Source organism: Hemicordylus capensis, chromosome 13 (genome assembly GCF_027244095.1).
Source record: "Hemicordylus capensis ecotype Gifberg chromosome 13, rHemCap1.1.pri, whole genome shotgun sequence".
NCBI lineage: Eukaryota > Metazoa > Chordata > Lepidosauria > Squamata > Cordylidae > Hemicordylus > Hemicordylus capensis.
Genome location: NC_069669.1, coordinates 10642985 through 10664950, shown reverse-complemented (window position 1 = coordinate 10664950; position 21966 = coordinate 10642985). Strand labels below are relative to the sequence as shown.

The window sequence follows — 21966 nt, the reverse complement described above, 5'->3', positions numbered from 1 at the left end:
GATGCTGCCAGGGAGGGAACTTGGAACCTTCTACTCTTCCCAGAGCAGCTCCATCCCCTGAGGGGAATCTCTTACAGAGCTCACACATCATGCTTGCTCTCCTCCTCCAACGCTATCACCTCTTTCCCATCTCTAGGGATGCAAGTCTTGTCAAAAATTACACTGAGCACCCGTCTCCCCAGAGGGTATCAGCCACCCCTGCAGTGTTCCCTCTAACAGGAATTCCCAGATGATGTTGACTACAACTCCCAGCATCCCCAGCCAAAGGCCATTGCAGCTGGGGATGCTGGGAGTTGGAGTGAACATCTGGGAATCCCTGCTAGAGGGAACAATGCATTCCAGCTGGCTCATGTACCAACAACCTAGGGGTGGGGGAAATCCTTCCCTTTGTTTGTCCTCCATCTCTTAATATTCATTTTGATTGGACGACCTCCAGTTTCTCTCTGTTTGCTCTCCTCACACCATTCATAATCTTTTAAGCCTCAATCACGTACTCCCTGAGTCGTGTTTTCCCCATCATTAACAGGGACATCCCGAGGTACTGCCGTGACTGAGGCAAGGTGCCAAAGACTGCCTTGCTCTTCGGCCCTAGTGGGGGCCAGTCCTCTCAAAACCAGCCCTTGCAAGCTTTGGAAGTGGGCAGGAAGGAGCACGGAAGGTTGCCAGCAGTCTCCTCTTCTCTCCTTGCGCTTCTCGCAAGCTTTGCAAGGATTGTGAGGAGGGCACTCCTTCAAAGCTTGCAAGGATCAACTCAGTCCCAAAGAGCTGCTCCAATGGCAATGGCAGAGGGAATATTGCCACCCCAAGAATCCGCCACCTGAGGCCGCTGCCTCCCTCGCCTCATAGAAGGATCGCCCCTGGATCTCAGGTAGTAAGGCTGGGACAGATCCTGCTATGCTGCTGCTATGAATATTTATATGCCTCTTTTCAACCAATGTTCCCATAGCGGTTTACATAGAGAAATAAAAATAAATAAAGATGGTTCCCTGTCTCCAAAGGGCTCGCAATCTAAAAAAGAAAAGTAAGATAGACACCAGCAACAGCCACTGGAGAGATGCTGTACTGGGGATGGATAGGACCAGTTGCTCTCCCCCTGCTCAATAAAGGGAATCACCACTTTTTAAAAGTGCCTCTTTGCTCAGTTAGTATCCTTTTCCTATCAGAGCAGACAATATCAGGTGAAATGGACCAGTGGCAATTTTATATGTTAAGCTTGGGAGAGGGCCCGTAGCTCTCAGTGGCAAAGCACCTGCCTTGCATGCAGAAGGTTCTATCCCCAGGATTTCCATGGGCAGAAGCATGAAAACATCTTGACCTGGGAGCCATCTCCGGTCCAATGACCTGGCCCTTCATAAGGCAGCTTCATACATCCATAGCTTCTGCATTTTGGAGCATCACAGGCAAAAAAAAAAAAAAAATCAGCAGAGCGCAGGTGTGGAAGCTAGCATGTCAAAACAACTCAGGTGATTAACTGGAAGGCCTAGGGAATCTTCGCTCTTTGTTCTGCCTTCCCGCTTTTCCTATCCTCTCTCTTCCTCTAGGCTTGTTGCATCTTGATCTGGTCTCCTCCCCCACACACTGCCGTTCTGTTTGAAGTTGGTTGTTTTTCTGGGCAAGTGTCACAACTCACCAGAGAAGCCAGGTCTCAAACAAGCCTCTTCCAAGAAATGCGGAGTGTCACACTAGGAAGTGTTCGGACTCTGTCCAGGCAGTGTGCTGGTTAAAAGGCACATGCACATAAGATGCTAGGGTTGCCACCTTTTTTTTCTGGCAGGCTTTGATGCCTTTTACAGCTGCCTACAAACAGATAACAGGGTGTGTGCCTGAACTATACCCAGATTGTGTGCTCAAAAGAGGACCAAAGGTACAATATACAGAATATATAGAGGCTGTTCACACGAGCAGATCAACCTAGGGCCTTCCCCCCTCCCTCCCTCCCTCCCTGCCCGCCAAAAGTGGTCATGTGCACGACCTCATAATGTATTTATTACTTAATATTGATCAACTGATCTAGAAGTCTCAATCTGAAACATATATGCTCAGTAATGATCCAAAATATAAAATCCAATCCTGTTACTCATAACATAGACTCACTGGCTTTGATGAATTCTCTTCCTAATTACAACAAGTGGCCACCCAATCAGGTTAACTGATGGATCCTTGTTTTTGTAGGATATGCCACAGGACTGATTTCCGCCAAACTGGTAGTCCATTCACCTTTCCGCAGTCTGCATAATTAAAGTTTGGAATTTTAATTATGGTGCAGCCAGAGGGAAAGTCTGAGGAGCAACTCCTCAAAATTTTTTTGAAAGGAGAAATTACATGTTTTGTGCGGGCAGTCAGTAAAATAAAGCGGTGGGTGAGGGGGACTTCTCAAATGCTTAGGAAGAATCTCTGCCCCTGATGTAAAAAATTATGCCTAGACCAGAATTTGAATCTTTGACCATGGTAACATTTAGGAATCCACTCCATGTTTTTCTAGTAGCTCTAAGAGTCCAGAGTTTGGACCTGTTCCAGCCTGGAGTTGCTAGTGTGAGCTAGGGACTGTGGCAATCTGGGCCACCACCAGTTTCCATGACAAGATTTTCTAGACTGCAACCCGCTTGGGGCACAGTCGCAGACCTCATTCTGTGTAAAGCACCAGGAACACAAATGGCATAGTTGTAAGTAAGCAAGCAAGCAAGCAAATAAATAATAAACAACCTACCCACACGTGGATGCAAATGCCTGTTAACACCTCACCTCTGTGTTCTGGCATGACCCTTCCTTTCCTCCATAGTGACTTATTTATTTATATCTATCTATCTGGCACATTTCTGTACTGCCCCATATATAACTCTCCAGGCAGTGTATCATTTAAAACACAACAATCATTAAAACATTAAACACAACTGGGAGATAAAAACTCCCAAACTTCAAAACTATAAATTAAAAGCCTGATTGAACACTAGATTGTAAGCCCCACAGGACACTAACCTCATTCTGTGAAAAGCATCAGGAACACAGATGGTGTGGTAGTAAGGAAATCAACAATAATAATAACAAACCTATCCACACCTGGATGTGAATGCCTGTTAACACTTCACCTGTGTTTTCTGGCTCTCTCACATTGATCTTGCTCTTCTCTCTGCCATCTTTTGGGCTCCACTCCTCTTCTTTTGCAAAATGTGTCTTTGACTTTGCATGCCTGAAAGCCAAGCAGCTCTTACCACCAGCACCAGGTATTGAATTTTGCACTGAAGTCATCAGTGCTTTGGGAGCTTTCTGAAAAGCAGGTTAAGAATAAAAAATCATGAAACAAAGGATGTATGCTTAAATGGCTAGAGATGAAACCTCCATGCTCAGAAGAAGTGTATCCTCTCAGCTATCACTTGCTGGGCACAAACCATGCAGGACAGCTAGCTGTGTCTGGGAGCTTCTGTTAGGCTGCTGTTAGAAGGAGAATGCTCAGCTAGATTGACCCCACTTTTTCGCTGATCCAGCAAGGCAAAAGCTACATTTGTAGAGACTTGAGGTTTGCAAGTCTTGATTAGGGACATTTTGAGGACAGAGGAAGGGAGGGGAATCCGTATCTTCTGATGGCAACTAGATTCCACAGTCTGTTTTGCAAGCTCTTGCCACATCATTTATTACTGTTTTTGGAGCGTCGGTGCTGCTGCTGATTACACAAGTGAGTCTGGAACTTCTTGCCTTTTTCTATTTTTGTTTTTAAATTATATTAAAAGACAGGCCACATTTCCCCCTTGCCATTCTGCATTCCCAGCCCTGCAACTGATTTCCGGCATGGCCCGAGGAGAGCCACTTAACGCCCAAGCACTGCCTTTTTTGGTGTCTGCTTCATTCCCCCTGGCATTAGCAGCAACAGCTACAACAACCGGCTGATTGGATCATATTGCCCTGATCTTATCCCCTTCCCTGGCTACCAGTTTGTTCCTGGATTCATTCCAAGTGCTAATTTTGAACGTTAAAGTCTTGACTATTATTTAGATAGATAGATAAAGTTTATTACGGTCATAGACCAGTTAATCTTTACATTTTACAAAATATTCGATTAAGTAATGCCGGCTTTACGAATCTTACATACAGTAGAATAAAATTTGGCCACATTAACAGTCATCCCAGGTTTAAAATTGGACAGCAGATTGGTGTGGCCTGGGCAGTTCTTTAGCAAAGGTAAAATAAACTTAGAATGACTATCCCTATAAAACTCGCAATAAAGAATTACATGAACAGTGGTCTCTATTTCACCTGCACCACAGGGGCAAAGGCGTGCCGCATTAGGGACCCACTTGTATTTTCCCTCCAAGACCACGGTGGGAAGTACATTGAGGCGGGCCAGGGTCAATGATTATCTATTATTTACTTAGTACACTTCTACCCTGCCCCTCCAGTGTGGCTTACAACATTAATAAAATGGAAGCCATTAGAACAGTTGAGGGGGGAAACCACAAATTAATAAGTAAATAAAGGACGAGGCTAAAATCACCAAGTCCTAAATGGCCTAAGACCAGAGTCCCTTAAGTTTCGCATCCAAGCATTGACACCCCGCTCTGAGGTCCTGTTCAGGACCAGTTGTATGGTGGCTGAGCATATGAGCTCAGCTTTCGTGTTGTGATTTCGGAATGCCTGCCCATCGCGGCTGACTTGTTACGGCATGGTGTCCGGATTTTGGAGCATTCCGGATTTCAGATGTCTGGATAAGGGATACTCAACCTTTACCACATCAGCTCTTTGTCAATATTAAGGATATTTTCCATTCATTTAATATTGATACCCAGCTTTCTTTTCCAAGGAGCAAGCAAAGCAGTGAACAAAAGAAGTTTTAAAACACACACGTTATTGTTGTTTTATCAAACGATAGTTGTTGGAAGTGCGGTAATTTTATGTAATTTTTTAAACATTTATATCCCACTCTTCCTCCAAGGAGCCCGGAGTGCTGTACATGGTTATGTTTATCCTCACAACCACCCTGTGAATGGGTTAGGCTGAGAGATACATGACTGGCACCGAGTCACCTTGTGAGTTTCATGGCTGAAGGGGAATTAGAACTCAGGCCTTCTCAGTCTTAGTCCAGCGCTCTAACCACTGCACTACATTGGCTCCCTAGTGATGCAGGACCATGTATTTTGGTAATCCCACCCCTTGTGAATTACTGAGAAGATACATTGTTGGCAAAATTGTTTGGATAAACAAGTGGAGGTCTTTTCAATTAATTTTGTTTGTTTGTTTGCCGCCCAAAACGTGCGTCTCTGGGCGGTTTACAATTAAAATAATTTAAAACATTAAACCGATTAAACAATTAAAATCATTAACATTGAAATCATCTAAAACCCAACATTAAAAATATTAGAAATATAAATCTAACTAAAAGCCTGGGTGAATCAGTGTGTCTTTGGTGCCTTTTTAAAAGTTGCCAGAGATGGGGAGGCTCTTATTTCAACAGGGAGCGCATTCCAAAGTCCAGGGTCAGCAACGGAGAAGGCCCATCCCCGAATAGCCACCAAATGAGTTGGCAGCAACCGCAGATGAACCACTCCTGGTGATCTTTCTTATTAATTTAATTATTATTTACATTATTATTTTTACATTTATATCCCGCTCTTCCTCCAAGGAGCCCAGAGCGCTGTACTACATACTTGAGTTTCTCCTCACAACAACCTTGTGAAGTAGGTTAGGCTGAGAGAGAAGTGACTGGCCCAGAGTCACCCAGCTAGTATCATGGCTGAATGGGGATTTGAACTCAGGTCTCCTCGGTCCTGGTCCATCTATAATAATTTAATATAAAATAAATTAACAGGTGGTGGGGCTCATGGTGAAGAAGGAGTTCTCTTAAATACCCAAGGCCTACACTCAGTATTTTGAAAGATGGATTTGAATTAGTTGTCTTTCACACAGTGGCTAAGTGGCCAGAATTCACCATGCCTGCCCACATTCACCGGGATGGGGATATAAGGACATGTGGGCAGGTATGATTCCCAAGCCATGCTGCCCAGGTAGAGGTGTTTCTGTTGGGAGGGAGGTGAAGAGGGGAAAGGAGATGCATGCCCCAATGTGGCAAAGAGGGGGAAATGAACTGCATGCCCCAGTGGGGTGGTGGCAGTGGGCATCAGGAAGACCCATGGCGTGGCACCCATGGTGGCAGTGGGGCAGAGCTTGTCCTTCTCTGCGCTCCTCCTTGTACCTGGCAAACACCTCAGAGGAACCTAGGAAGCTGCTTTATACAGAGTCAGATCCTTGCTGCATTCAGCTCAGGATTATCAGCTCTGACTGGCAGCGGCTTCTCCAAGGTTGCAGGCAGGAGTCTCGCCCAGCCCTACCTGGAGATGCTGCCAAGTACTGAACCTGGGACCTTCTGCAGGGAAAACAGATGCTCTTTCACTGAGCTAGGGATCCCTTAAGCAGAATATCTTGCAGCACTCACATGTAGCTTCATATCCAAATGTAAACCGAGGTGCAGCCTGCTTAGCAAAGGGGACAACTCATGCCTGCTACCACAAGACCATCCACAATTCAACCTGCCTCCTAGAACGGCTGTCCCGACAATGGAAGGCTTTGCTGCAGGCTTATGGTTTTTCTAGCATCTCACCTCCTAAAGCAACGGAATATACAGTCTGCAACAAACAGAGCAGAGTCTTCAACCATGTGTAATAATGCCAGGGGTGTGGTTCACCAAGTGATCCTCCATTTAAGAACAGGAGAGGTCTGTCCCTATTTTCATCTGTGAAATGTCAGAGAGTGTGAGACGTGCTTGCGCATCAGATCTTGTCGGGATCAAGCCGACTGTCATGCGATTGCATGCTGAATCTCAGCACGAAGCCGGATGAGAGGAAAGCTTTGGGTCGACGGCCAAAACTGGTTTTCAAATGATTAATTGATAGGAGCACTAAGTGAGATGACATAATGAGAGGGCAGGCTCAGCAGACGAGGCTTGTGCAGGCCGAAGAGAATTCACAGGTTGCTGTTAAAAGCTCCAGAGCGAAGTTCGGATTTTGGCGAGGATCCTTTTCTCCAAACAGACAGGCATGTACCCAAACAACATTGTACTCTTGGCACATGGCACACTGGGCGAGATTGCTCCATCAGCAAACGGGCTCAGGAGAGCAATCTGGGGTCAGGAAAGGAGGTGGTGGCGTGTTTCTAAAGCCAAAATCATGTGAGATCTTATAAGGAAAGGGATACTTTTAGCAAAGGGGGAAGTAGACGGATAGCATAGGAACACAATGAGCTGGTCTTGTGGTAGCAAGCATGTCTTGTCCCCTTAGCTAAGCAGGGTCCACCCTGGTTGCATATGAAAGGGAGACTAGAAGTGTGAGCACTGGAAGAGATTCCCCTTAGGGGATGGAGCCGCTCTGGGAAGAGCATTTAGGTTCCAAGTTCTCTCTCTGGCAGCATCTCCAAGATAGGGCTGAGAGAGATTCCTGCTGCCTGCAACCTTGGAGAAGCCGCTGCCAGTCTGTGAAGACAATACTGAGCTAGATAGACCAAGGGTCTGACTCAGTATATGGCAGTTTCCTATGTTCTTAAGTAGACTTAGCCACAGTTCCTCTACTGCCCTTATATGAGCGTGTTAGGTACCTAGTTACCCCTGCAGCATAACTCTATGTTCTTCTATCTGCATCTCCCTCAACATTGCAGAGTGTTTTCTTTGGCAAGATTTATCGCCCTGCCTTCTGCTCTGGTGGAGGGTAGATATACAAAACTTGCATCCCATCTACGACTCTGTCCGTGATGCTAACCAGGTAGAAACGCTAGAGCATGTGATTCTTTGCTGTGAATTATATCACAATGTTTGGTTGCCTTTTTATTATTATTATTATTATTACATGTTATATCCCGCTCTTCCTCCAAGGAGCCCAGAGCAGTGTACTGCATACTTCAGTTTCTCCTCACAACAACCCTGTGAAGTAGGTTAGGCTGAGAGAGAAGTGACTGGCCCGGAGTCACCCAGCGAGTATCATGGCTGGATGGGGAATTTCTTACACCTTTGCTGAGTGGGTTTGGGGATTCTGCTCCCTTCCAAATGGTTGGGTTTTTGTTCCCTGATTCAAGTCCTCATTTTACTCATCAGGTTGCTAAACTTTGTGCAGCTGTCGTAAGAATAAGGCGGGCCAAAGTCAAAACATTGCCTAATTGCTAATCTCAAATAAGTAATATTGCTTGTAAATTTGTTCTTGGGTTTCTTGTTCAAATTCTCTTTCCCAGTATATATTGCACTATAATGTCTAAGTTCCTGCTTTCGGCTGGTTTACGACCACAATAAAATATTATTATTTTTTAACAATAATAATACGAACCACCTTTTTGAGCACAGAACTGAGGGACGGGGCTTCCTTCTACGGCATGGCTTCCCTGTATGACCTCAGAGGCCCGAGTCTTCTGCTCCAGCACCTGAAAAACTGGGATTTATTGGTCATATCCCTTCTCCCTAAGACAACTTCCTCTCAAGGGAGAGCAAAGACTGCAGAGGAAAGGGGTTGCTAATCATGATTCTGTCAAGGTGGTTGGCGTTACACCCAGCGGACTAGCAACACCCTCCCCTAACCTGTTCCTTCAGTCACGGCATTCAAAGTCACAGATGAGTGGAGGCAGGAGGGAGCAAGAACCTGGCCTGGGCCAGGTAGGGGTGTTGCCTAGCAACCAAATAGGCCTCCTCGGGCACCCCCGGAGTAGGGTCGCCAACTGTCCCTCATGATGCAGGATGCCCCCCATTTCAGGGATGACATGTTGGTCCCTATAGGGACAGCATTTGTCATAGGAAGCTGCCATATACTGAGTCAGAGCCTTGGTCCATCTAGCTCAGTATTGTCTACCCAGACTGGCAGCAGCTTCTCCTAAGGTTGCAGGCAGGAATCTCTCTCAGCTCTATCTTGGAGATGCTGCCAGGGAGGGAACTTGGAACCTTCTGCTCTTCCCAGAGTGGCTTCATCCCTTGAGGGGAATATCTTGCAGTATATCTTGTCCCTCATTGATTCAATAGCATATAATTCAATTACATATACGTCAATGTTACTCAGGTTCTTGGTTACCACTGCATATACCTCCCGGGCACCCCAGACGTGTGTCCCTCATTCTGGCAATGAAAAGTTGGCACCCCTACCCTGAGGCCTGCAGTGGCCAGGCCTGGGTCTGGGGGTACTTCCATATCTCCAGCCTGGCTGCGGCTACAAGGAAGAGCCCCCCCCCCAACGCAGCGGCTTTTCTCACCCCTAACATGCTAGTGTGCTCCGGACAGGGGGGGTCCTCATTGCCAAAATGAGGAGGGCTGCTGCAAAAGCATGTCTGGAGAGGGAGGCTCCGGACCCAGCAACTGAACTAACGGTGCCAAGGTGGCTCGTGTGGTGGGTGAGTAGCGTGGACTCTCCCCGGCTAATTTGGCAAAGAGGCACCTTTTTAACGTGGTGGTTCTGTTTATTGAGCAGGGGGAGAGCAACCGGCCCTATCCGTCCCCAGCACAGCATCCCTCCAGTGGCTGTTGCTGGTGGCTGTCTTATGTTTCTTTTTAGATTGTGAGTCCTTGGGGAAAGGGAGCCATCTTATTTATTTATTATTTCTCTGTGCAAACTGCTTTGGAAACCTTTGTTGAAAAATGGTATATAAATATTTATTGTTGTTGTTTCACATGCTCGAAGGCATTCACTGCTTGGCTCTGAAAAGCCCATGGGGGTTAAAACAAACAAACAAAACCTTGCCACTTATATCTGGCGCGGGTTTTTAACTTTTGAAGGTGTCGTTTTCCATTTGGTTTTACCCGAGGCTTGTTTTTAGTTACTCTTGTGTATTCTGTTTTTAGAGGGCATTCCTCTGCTTTACTGATTTTGTGAGCTGCCCTGAGCTGTAGTGTAGTGCAGAGGCAGGGCATAAATATTGTTAATTAGATAGATAGATAGACAGACAGATTATATGGGGGTGTAGTGGAGAGAGTGTTGAACTCAGAGCAAGTAGACTTGGATTCACATCTCCCACCTTGGCACCTATGTGGTTTTAATTTTAATTGCTAACTGGTTTTAATTGTTTTTATCCTGTTGTAAACTGCCCTGATCCATTTTGCAAGGGCAGTATATAAATCGAATAAATAAAATAAAATAAAATAAAATATCACAGGGTGGGATTTAATTTAATTTAATTATTTCTTTGATTTATATACTGCCCTTCCAAAAATGACTCCTATTATATGCTACTTCCTGTCAATCCAGCCTGCCTCTCAGTGTTGTTGTGAAGGTAAACATAATAAAACCTAGGTGTCGCCAACCTGTGGCTCGCAAGCTGGGGTCAGAACTACAACTCCCCATCCCCATGAAGTTGGGGTGATGGGAGTTGTAGTTCTCAGGTTGCCCACCGCTGATATAACCCCATGTGGGCCATCCTTAGCTCTGTGGAAGAAGAGTGGAATAATTTGCCAGTTTGAGTTAGTTCGACGGACACAGAGATTCATGTATTCATTTTTTCCACAGCTGCTGGGCAATGCAGTGAGATCCGTTGAATGCACAGGCACCCAGGGGACATGACCAGTTAGTGCAGGGGAGCAGGGCTATCTGGCATGCCCCCCTTTCCCTTCACATGTTTGCTGAACATGATGCTTGAATGGGGACTCCTGTACTTTTCAGCAGTGCACGGCAGAGGAAAAATTTCCAGCCGGCAAATAATGTCCCACAATGGTAAGAAAAGCTGCAACAGCCAAAATTCTCCCCATTAAACAGATCTGAAATATCCACCAGCCCTGCCCTCCTTTGCACCTGCTCACCTTAGCTCAGGGTACATAGGATTGCCGACTGACCAGGAAAACTGATCTAGCTTGCCTTTGTGCCTTACCTGCAGCTTGGTTTGCAGAAGCCAACAACTAACCCTTTACACCGCATGGAGAGTAACTTTGTCAGCTGATATTTCCTGCAGATCACCCCGTGGCTAAAGGCACAGCTGATTCTCCTAGGATTCTGTCTAGGATTCTGCCCCAAGTTGCCACTTCTCTTGTGGCTTGTTCCACATCGACACCATGCCCTAATAAAAACTTCCCCTGTTTAATTTCTGCCTGTCAGGCTGCTGTTACAGTATCAGGAGCAAGGGCCGGGGGGTGGGCAGGGGGGAGAAGCTGGTAGCAACCTGAAGAATACCTCCAGTGGCAGAATGATGAACTAGTCAGAGACATATGCACCCTCCCTTTGCAACCTCTATGCTCCCAGCAAAGGCAGAGGAGGAGGAAATCACCGCCTCTGGTGAAGCTCCGCCTGGACTCATGACATGGTGCAGTAGGTAAGCACCACCTCCTGGAGGAAGCAGCTTCAAGCCAGCCTGGACTGGGAAGATCACACCTCCACTGGCAGCAGCAGGGACAGAGAAGCAGGACTTGAGGTATCTGCAGAGTGGTTCTCTCCTCTTGATTCCACCAGGCTCCCTTCTAACCTGTAGGATCTAGCAGCACATTTGCCAGCCTTTTATTGTGGCTGGGGAAAAGGGATCTGACAGGGCTCGCTCCTTTTTCCTCCCTCGATTCTTTTTCCCCTTCCTTGATTCTTTTTTCTCCTTCCTCTCCCCTCCCACTGAAACCAGATTTCATCCCCAACAGGATCCAGGGCGACACTATGCACTCGCTGTTCAAGAGAAGAAACAAAGGGAAATACAGCCCCACCGTCCAGAAGAAGAGGTGAGTGCTGATTCTTTGCATATGGGGTTGTGTGTTCATTGTCAGCCCAGTTTGGCTATGGATTGTCAAGCAGCCATAGGCTTGCCAGGATGGTTGGTGAAGTTTTGGGTCTCTAGGCTACCCGGCAGCTGTTGGCTAGAGGTGTCTAGCAGGATCTCTCTGAACTTTCTTCATGTTTGTGTCTACCCTGATCCGTCCCTGAAATGATGTCTTGCTGGCGGCTCCTTTGGTTTTAAAAAAACACCCCACAGTTTCACTACATTTGATTTTTGTAAAATCATCTCTCTCTTGTCAGTATACAGCGAGAGGTTCAGGGGCTCAGGGCTGCTAGGAATTTACACCCTTTGCCCTGGAATACCTTCACCAATCTCCAGTCCTATATCTGGGCAGGTGAATTGCGATGCACCTGCTGTCTCTGGCAGGACTGTTATTAGTTTTCATTTTCCAGGAGTAAACCTTTAATAATAGAACTGGTGCTGCTATCTGGTTATGGTGGTGCCGGTTATGCTTCCTGACTATGCTGTGGTGTCTTAGGAGAAGCCTGAAATGCGGAACGCTAGATTTACCTGGCATGGAGAAAAGGTGTTGTAGCGAGCAACACCTGTTTGATTTCTGGGTGTCAGGCTGCTGTTGAAGGTACAGGAGCAGGGTCAGTTCTTTAAAAAGGCAGTCTTACTGCTCATAGATGTGGTGGGCTTTTTACCGACTGGTGTGTGAAAAGCACTCTGTGCATGCTCTATAGTACTGTCTCATTTTTTGTTTCGTGATCCGGGGCTGACACCCTGACACTGAAACTGGAGTCAAGCCTAAGGCACCGTGAATCCTGGCTCGTGTGAAAGCCCTGGATTCCTCTGTTGTGTAGTTCGTTCCTCGGTCTGTTTACTCAGAAGTCCCACAGTCTTCAGTGGGGCTACTTTCCCAGGGAGGTGCTGCAAGAGACGCCTAGCCTGAACGTTCCTCTTCAGCATCGTTTGTTTGAGATTGTTGGCACATTCCAGAATTTAATCTCTTAGGGTGTGGTTCCATCACCCTCTCTCTTTCTCTCCTCCACCTCTGCCTAATATTGGCAGACACCTGAGACTCCTTTCAAGGGCCCCTTCCAGAGCCAGCTAACATGTCTCAATGTGTCTCGATAAAAACAGCAGCCCAAGTCGGTTCAATAAATGGCAGCTTAACCCATGAAGCTGCCTTCTACAGAGTCAGGCCTTTGGGCTATTTAACCCGTGGCTGCCTACTCCAACTGGCAGCAGATGCTCTCCAAGATACTTAAAGACACGAATGAACCAATTGATTCCATGCACACAGAGTCTGTGCCAAAAAAGCAGCACACCCACAGGAAGGAATAGGAGCAAATGCTGATAGTGCAGTGGCGTTAGGAACATAGGAAGCTACCATACTGTGTCAGACCATTGCTCCGTCTAGCTCAGTATTGTCTACACTGACTGGCAGCGGCTCTCCATGGTTTCAGGCAGGAGTCTCTCCCAGTCCTACCCGGAGATGCCAGGAATCGAACGCGGGACCTTCTGCATGCTCGGCAGATGCTTTGCCTCTGAGCTTTGGCCCCATCCCCAGAGTGAATGGGCACATATTAAGCTGCTTTATACTGAGTCAGACGGTTAATCTGTTTAGCTCACTACGGTCTACTCTGGCTAGCAGCAGCTCTAAGGCCTCGAGGAGAGGTCTTTCGTAGCCCTGTTGTTATCAGAGATGCCACCAATTGTACCTGCCATGCCATGCCACTGAATTATGGGCCGCTCCCCATCTCAAGTATTCATTCATTCATTCATTCATTCATTCAATCAATTTCTATACCGCCCTTCCCAAAATGGCTCAGGGTGGTTTACACAGAGAAATAATAAATAAAATAAGATGGATCCCTGTCCCCAAAAGGCTCACCATCTAAGTAAAGCTACTTCTGATTTTGTGTGCACTCAGTAACCTCAGCTAAGAATAATTTCTAACACGAGATAGAGCTCGGTGCCTTGAAAGACAGGGTTGCAGTTTTTAAATATATAACGAGGTCATTCATAAATCAAAAACTGGGGCCATTCACACAGTCAAAAACCGTGTTCAGCCTGGGTTTGGGAGCTGTGTGTGCTCCTCATTTTTGGTTGGGTGGAAGCAAGGTTAGAGGAAAACCTGGGTAGAAGTGACTGTGTGGAAGCAAGGGAGGCAGGAAACCTGGGTAGCTTTTCCTCCTCCCTTGCTTCCACACAATCGCTTCTACCCAGGGTTCACTCTTAACTTGCTTCTACACAATCAAAAATTGGGAGTGCACACAGCTCCCAAACCCAGGCTGAACACAGTTTTTGACTGTGTGAATGACCTCCATACATTTCTCCTGTCACAAAACTCCCAGGCAGTCTCCCATCCAAGAAATGACCCAACCCAGGCCTGCTTAGCTCCAGCAAGGTGGTGATATCATGTGCCCTCAGACCATGACCTCAAAAAACCCCTTAAAGCTACAGAGGCTGGGTATAGAGGACCACTGAGCTCCCATGCTTTTCAGACTTCAGATGAAGAGGAAGTGTTGGTAGATACATCTTTCCTCACCTGTGTCACTGAAAGGATCTCTAGTACACAGCCCTTAAAGGCAAAGGAGCCCAGAAGCCAAGATGCAAAAGTTTCCTCGCTAAGGTGACTGCTTGGCTTCCAGATGGCAACTTAACGTCCTGCTAGAGCTCTGGAAGGCAGCATTGAGGAAGCAAGTGGTGAAATAGGAACATAGGAAGCTGCCATATACTGATTCAGACCCTTGGTCCATCTAGCTCAGTATTGACTACCCAGACTGGCAGTGGCTTCTCCAAGGTTGCAGGCAGGAATCTCTCAGCCCTAGCTTGGAGATGCCAGGGAAGGAACTTGGAACCTTCTGCTCTTCCCAGAGCAGCTCCATCCCCTGAAGGGAATATCCTACAGTGCTCACACTTCTAGTCTCCCATTCATATGCAACCAGGGCAGACCCTGCTTAGCTAAGGAGACAAGTCATGCTTGCTACAGAATTGCATCTGATGTCCTTCATAAGTGCCCCCTGTCCTCTTTGCCTGGAGAGAGTCTTGGCTTTCACTCCTCAGTATTCCCGGGTTGAAAATTCCCTCACTTGGTGGTCCGCAGGGGTGTCTTTGTCTTACACTTGAGGCCCTTGCAGACAATTGCTTCCCAGTGCAATAAATGTGCAGTTGTTACGTAAGTAGTGGGGTGGGTGTGTGTAAAATGGAATCGCATTTTTGAGCACTCCCAAGTCTGACTTCCCTCCCCACAGTTGCAATAGTGAACATAACATGGAATGCAGTTGCATAAGAGAAAGGAATGTGAGAATGGGTATTTCTTACACAGTGCTGATGGCATCCCTCCAGGCAAAAGACATAGCATCTTTGGCCTGGGAACACTGGAACACAACAGTGTCTCTAAGCATGGGCAGAGTGCCTTTTCTCATCACTGAATGAGTGTTTTCCTGTCTATCCTGCTCTTTCTCCAGCAAGCTCAAAGTGACCGATTTAAGGCTCGTGTGCCTTTCAACAGCACAGGAACATAGGAAGCTGCCCTATACTGAGTCAGAGGCCATGAGTCCATCTAGCTCAGTATTGTCTGTACTGACTGGCAGTGGCTTCCCCAGGCTGCAGGCAGGAGTCTCTCCCAGTCTCTCCCTGGAGAACCCAAGAAGTGCGTAGTGGTTAGTGTGTCGGACTAGGACTGGGAAGACCTGAGTTCGAATCCCCGTTCAACCATGAAACTCACTGGGTGACTCTGGGCCAGTCATTTCTCTCTCAGCCTAACCTACCTCACAAGGTTGTTGCGAGGATAAAGATAACACCGCTCTGGGCTCCTCGGAGGAAGAGCAGGATAGAAATGTAAACAACAACAATAATAATACATTATAATAAATGTAAATATATATTTACATGTACAGGTGAAACTCGGAAAATTAGAATATCGTGCAAAAGTCCATTAATTTCAGTAATGCAAATTAAAAGGTGAAACTGATATATGAGACAGACGCATTACATGCAAAGTGAGATAAGTCAAGCCTTAATTTGTTATAATTGTGATGATCATGGCGTGCAGCTCATGAAAACCCCAAATCCATAATCTCAGAAAATTAGAATATTACATGGAACCAAGAAGACAAGGATTGAAGAATAGAACAATATCAGACCTCTGAAAAGTATACAGTGTACTGTGCTTGATTGTCCAGCAAACTCGCCTGACCTGACCCCATAGAGAATCTATGGGGCATTGCCAAGAGAAGGATGAGAGACATGAGACCAAACAATGCAGAATTGCTGAAGGCCGCTAATGAAGCATCCTGGTCTTCCATAACACCTCATCAGTGCCACAGGCTGATAGCATCCATGCCACGCCGCATTGAGGCAGTAATTGCTGCAAAAGGGGCCCAAACCAAGTACTGAATACATATGCATGCTTATACTTTTCAGAGGTCCGATATTGTTCTGTTCTTCAATCCTTGTCTTCTTGGTTCCATGTAATATTCTAATTTTCTGAGATTGTGGATTTGGGGTTTTCATGAGCTGCACGCCATGATCATCACAATTATAACAAATTAAGGCTTGACTAATCTCACTTTGCATGTAATGCGTCTGTCTCATATATCAGTTTCACCTTTTAATTTGCATTACTGAAATTAATGGACTTTTGCACGATATTCTAATTTTCCGAGTTTCACCTGTATATAATGTATAAATGTAAATAATAACAATAATAATAACTAAAATGATGATGATGAATAATACCACTGAATTACAGTTCCATCCCCTAGGAGGAATATCTTACAGCTCACGTGTAGTGACCCACCCAGATGCAACTCAGGGCGGACCCTGCCTAGCAAAGGGGACAATTCATGCTCCTAGCAACCAGAATGTCCCGGCAGCCAGAAGTCCAACAGGCAAAGTTTCCCCATCATTGCATCTCCCATGCTGGAATAACCTGCACCTGTTGAACTGATTGCCTGATGTTAAACTGTCAAAGGTGGCCACTTTAACCCCAGCTAGCCACAGCAGGAAAATATCTTTCTGGGCAGTGGGTAAAGCATCCCAGAAGCTTTGCGGCCCCACAACTAAGAACTTAAGCCCTGTTTACACACTTCTCCTCCTCTACAATCTTCCACTCTGGAGGCAAGTTCCAAGTTTCCATTTAAGCAGGGAGAATGTTCTCCATCGTTCTTAAAAAGCCCCCAGAGAAGCTGTAAGTCAGTTTGGCCTGATGCCTCCAAACAATCATGTGGAAACTTTGTGTGTCGGCCTTTGGCTAGATGCTCACGTTCGTTCTTGGAACTTTAAGGACCTCCCTGCTGATATAATCTGGGAGAATCCTATTATCACGAGCCAAGGAGTGAATGCCATCCAGGGGGAGCTCTGTGGACTTGTTCCCAAGGAGTTCTTTTGGAGATGCCGCTGCTGGTGCCTCCTGGTATATTTGTTTCATTTAATTCAGGGTTTCTAAACCTTGGGCCCCCAGATGTTGTTGGACTACAACTCCCATCATCCTCAGCCACAAAGGCCATGTCTGGAGATGATGGGAGTTGTAGTCCAATAACATCTGGGGGCCCAAGGTTAAAGAAACCCTGATTTAATTGCATCAGGCCAGGTGCACCACTTTGAACAAAACAATCTGGGATCAGCTGGGAAGTTTAGGAACAGAGGAAGCTGCCATATACTGAGTCATACCCTTGGTTCATCTAGCTCAGTATTGTCTACACAGACTGGCAGCGGCTCTCCAAGGTGAGAAGCAGGAGTCTCTCTCAGCCCTATCTTGGAGATGCCAGGGAGGGATCTTTTGACTGAATCTGGGACATTCTGCATGCAAAATGTAGCTCAGTGTTATCTGCACAGACTGGCAGCAGCTTCTCCAAGGTTGCAGGCAGGAGTCTCTCTCAGCCCTATCTGGAGGTGCCAGGGAGAGAACTTGGAACCTTCTGCATGCAAAGCAGATGCTCTATGACTGAGCTATGGCTGCATCCCCTAAGGAGACAGTGATCACATGTAGTTGCCCATCCAAATGCAAACCGGGGTGGACTCCGCTTAGCAAAGGGGACAATTCATGCTTGCTCCTCCTCTTTACCGGGGTGGGTTAAGGGTTGCATTCCTCTCCAGAATGCCAGGCCCTTTGGAGAGTGACCACCTGATCCCCCATTCTTAAATGCTAAAAGACAGGTGCCTCAAGCAAAAAGAAGGGGACAAGCAGAAGACATATAGGTAGGTGTGTGTTCAAGTCCATTGCCAGAGATTTTGTGGTGAGGGGACCTACGAGGACAGATAATCATTCCAGAACAGCCAGAACATGAATATAGGTAGCCTAATACATTTAAAAGGCTCCAGCAGTCAAGAAATATGCCGCAGACTAGCACTTGGTAGGGTTGCAATGAAGGCCTTGGAAAGGATATTTAGATGCCATGACGTGTCTACACCTACAAAGATTAGAATTGTTCAGACAATGGTTTTCCCCGTGACCCTATATGGATGCCAAAGCTGGACTTTGAAGAAGCAAGATAGAAAAAGCATTGATGCTTTTGAACTTTGGTGCTGGAGACTTTTGAGGAGACCATGGACAGCCAGGACAACAAACAAATGGATCATAGAACAAATCAATCCAGAATTTTCACTCGAGGCAGAAATGACCAGGCTCAAACTATCATACTTTGGACACATGATGCAAAAACCCAGCTCCCTTGAGAAGTCCATAATGCTGGGAGAAGTTGAAGGAAAGGGAAGACGAGGACGACCAGCAGCAAGTTGATGGACTCGTTGACGACAGCAATGAAGGCACCACTGAGAGACCTTCAAGGCCAAGTGGAAGACAGATCATCCTGGAGAGAATCCATCTATGTGGTCACTAAGAGTCAACACCGATTTGACGGCACTTAATCAATCAATCAATCAATACATTTAACATTACTTGATTGCATTACGACATCCTGGCTAGCTGGGTGAAATATTGCCTGCCCATTTGTCTCTCTGCAAGTAAAAAGACTACTATTATGCTTTTTAATGTCTTTAAATGAAGCTGAGCATCCAGGGAGGGGTTCTAGAGCATAGGGAGCTGTTTTATTTGGAGTCAGAAGATTGGTCCACGTAGCTCAGTACTGTCGACACTGATTGGCACTGGCTCTCTAAGATTTCAGACAATATTTATTTATTAAATTGTTCTTATATTCCGCCTCCTCTGGGCGGTGAACAACAACAATACCAATAACAATTAAAATAATAATAATAATTGTTGTTTAAAGGGCAAATGCCTGGCAAAACAGGTGGGTTTTAAGAATTGGCTTAAAAGCAGCCAGGGAAGGGGTGGAATGAATTGGGGGGGGGAAATAGGAGATGCCAGGGTTTTAACCTGGGACCTTGTGCATGGAAGCAGATGCTATGCTGCTGGGTATCGCCTCATATCTTGCAGCAGACAGCACTCACGTGTAGTCACCCATCCAAATGCAAACCAGGGTAGACTCTGCTTAGCAAAGGGGCAGTTCGTGCTTGCTGCCACAAAACCAGCACTCCTCACCTTTCAACCCTAGCATCCCATGGCGAGGATTGCCAACTTTCTTTGCCAAATTTATGATGTTGAACTCAAGAACTCTTTTTGGCTGAAGGCACGTTTCCAGTAATGACACATCGCTGACCTTACTGTACCGCCAAATGTAAGGGGCATTCACACCCACTTAAGGTTGCCATCCCCCACCCCCACCCCTCTGACATTACAGCTGTGTGGCTGGGGGAAATTCAGCAGATGCCGATTCTCTCATTGCTGCATCCACATGCTGGGGAAATCGGCATACGTTGAATGGGTCCCAGCCTCCTTGGAGCAACCAAGGACCCCCAAGGGCACATGATACAGGCATCTCTTGCTGAAGCCATGCAGGTCTTGATGTGGTCCCTGCCTGGATGGGAGGCCCATGTATGTCACCTTGTGAGATGGGGCTGTAGTTCAGTGGTAGGATACGGATATGGCGAATATTTATATACCGCTTTTCAACAAAAGCATCTGCTTCATATGCAGAGAGTCTGGGTTCAACCCTTTGCTTCTTTTGCCTGGAAAAAGGTTCAGTTCCCGGGAAAGACTCCTGCCTGAAACCTTGGGAAGCTGCTGCCAGTCAGTGTAGACAATTCTGAACTAGATGGAAAAATGGACTGACTCAGTATGTGGCAGCTTCCTATATTCCTAATGCCTTTCCTTTCCCTGCAGCTGTTAAAGTGAGAAGCAGACCGGCTTCATCCTGTCTGAGTGCCTTGGAGCATTTTGTTTGATAATGACTGACCAAGCACCTCCTATTGCATTAGGTGCTGTGCAAATTAAAACCAAAAAAGCAATTTCACAAAACAAAACTCAAAGCAGCCAGACAGTGAATAGAAAGGGAAAGGAATGCTTAAAATAAATAAATATAAGGCTGTGATGATGGAAATGCTCTCCATAGGTGGGGAACTGGCAGCTTATGGCTTCAGTAGAAGAATTGCTAAACACACACACACACACACACACACACACACAACCCACAACCCCAAACCCTTAAGGTTTATCTATTATGTTTTGGTCCTGCCCTTTTTCCAGGAAGCCCATGGCAGTGTACATGGCTTTTCCTCATCCCTCTCCCAGTTTTATCCTCACAACAACCCTGCAAGGTGAGGACACATAAACCTGCGTCTTCCAAATCCTACTCCAGTGCTGTAACCACTAGACCACACTGATTGTTATTGTGGCCAACTCCTCACTGCCACCCCACTCCTGTCCTGCTCCTGTGCTGCAGTTTGATTCTCCAAAATGTAGCAGGTGCAACTTTTCCTGGCGGGTTGCTAGAAACTTTACCGGCTTAATTTCTATCTGTAATTTCTATCTGGCAAAAGGGAAACGACGAGTTTGAAAAAAAGACAAGGGAAGGAAGGAAAGAGAGTGAGTGAGAGAAAGAGGAAAAGAGAAAGAAATAACAATCCTATTGTTGACCAGTCCAGGAACGATTTGCTCCACTGTTTTTGCATGAATAAATACGCCAGAATTGGAAAAAGTACATAGCTGGGAGTGGGGTCTGTACAAAACGCCGCCAGGAGTGGAAAAGATGCCTAAACCCTGTGCAGAGCCAGAGATGGGCAGCCAGCCATGCATTTGGCTGAATGACTCATTGTAGCGAGAAAGCTGGCACCGATCCCGCTTCTGACAGGCAATCGGCATTTGCAAATTAGGGCCAGGGCAGGGCTGATCTTCCTAAAAGTCCGAAAGCAGAGGGGTACCCGGAAATGGTGGCAGCTGTTGTGGATTGCTGGGAGCGAGTTGGTGATCTCCTGGATGAATGGAGCAGGGATCAGCCCAGGTGGGCTAGGGTCGAGCTATGGGGAGTGTTTAGTGCAGTGGTGAATCTGTCCCTCACTGCTTCACAAACCAGGATGCAGCCCTTGTGTTCTAGGCAAAAGGTAGGCAGGTGTCAGGCTTTCTGGATCTTATTATTATTATTATTATTATTATTATTATTATTATTATTATTAAACTAGAATCCCAAGGTCTACCAACTGGACCCATGTGCACAATACTGGCTGGGGGTGGAGTCAAACATAAAATGGCAGCTCAGGGGGCGGACCCAAGACCTACTGTATTCCATGGGTTATATACCTTCATCAGGGCCAGTCTTGGGATTTTTGGTGCCCTACGCAAAGTCTGGTTTTGGCACGCGCACACACATACACCCGCCACAGCCAAGAAGTGTAGAACCTCAGTTTTAACTTGAGCCGTGTAGACTGTGTTAATTGTCTTAATAGTTTTAAGACACTGAAAATTGTTTTTAAAGGTAGAAAACTGCGGTGTGGATTAGGGGTGTGGGGAAAGGTTTCTTCATGACAACACAGATGTTGGCCAATCTGCCCTGTGCACATCTGACTTCCGCTGCAAACCTAGCAGAACCAGGGGTGGTGTGTGTGTGTGTGTGTGTGTGTGTGTGTGTGTGTGTGTGTGTGTGTGTGTGTGTGTGTGATATTTCAGAGCTTGCCTTGGAGAGGAAAGGCATGTTTGGACTGAATACAGGGAAGGTGTTTCCAAGCCAGCCCACTGCTCTTAAAAAGTTACATCAGCCTGCTCTCTCGGACAGGTTGCTATAATTCTCATTGTGCTGATAAAGACCTGAGGCTGGAACTAGCAACTTGAACTAGATTAACCAGTAAATCCAGACATGAGCGAGAATTTAAGCTTGTTTCCCAAGCAAATGTCCTGTGATGTATTCAGTGGACTACACAGAATCCTCAGCCAACCTTGGTCTGTGCATTGCTGCTAGACTCTAGACCAGCGGTGACCAACCTGTGGCAACCCAGCTGTTGTTGGACTACAACTCCCATCATCCC

The 21966-nt window shown here is 46.4% G+C and overlaps 1 protein-coding gene across 6 annotated transcripts in view; it reads left to right on the top strand.

The window, feature by feature from the left end:
* Positions 1 to 3168: 3168 nt before the first annotated feature.
* Positions 3169 to 21966, top strand: part of PPL (periplakin) — a 65991-nt gene continuing 47193 nt past the window's right edge. Inside the window, exons 1-2 of one of the 6 annotated variants that reach the window (XM_053276602.1) lie at positions 3169 to 3221; positions 11561 to 11638. In XM_053276602.1, coding sequence (XP_053132577.1) covers positions 3184 to 3221; positions 11561 to 11638 — 116 coding nt within the window. In that variant the 5' untranslated portion in view covers positions 3169 to 3183. Of the gene's footprint in view, positions 3222 to 7713; positions 7740 to 10483; positions 10656 to 11095; positions 11347 to 11544; positions 11639 to 20987; positions 21049 to 21966 lie in introns of those variants that run through there. The other 5 variants (XM_053276603.1, XM_053276601.1, XM_053276605.1 and 2 more) reach the window with 5 other exon arrangements.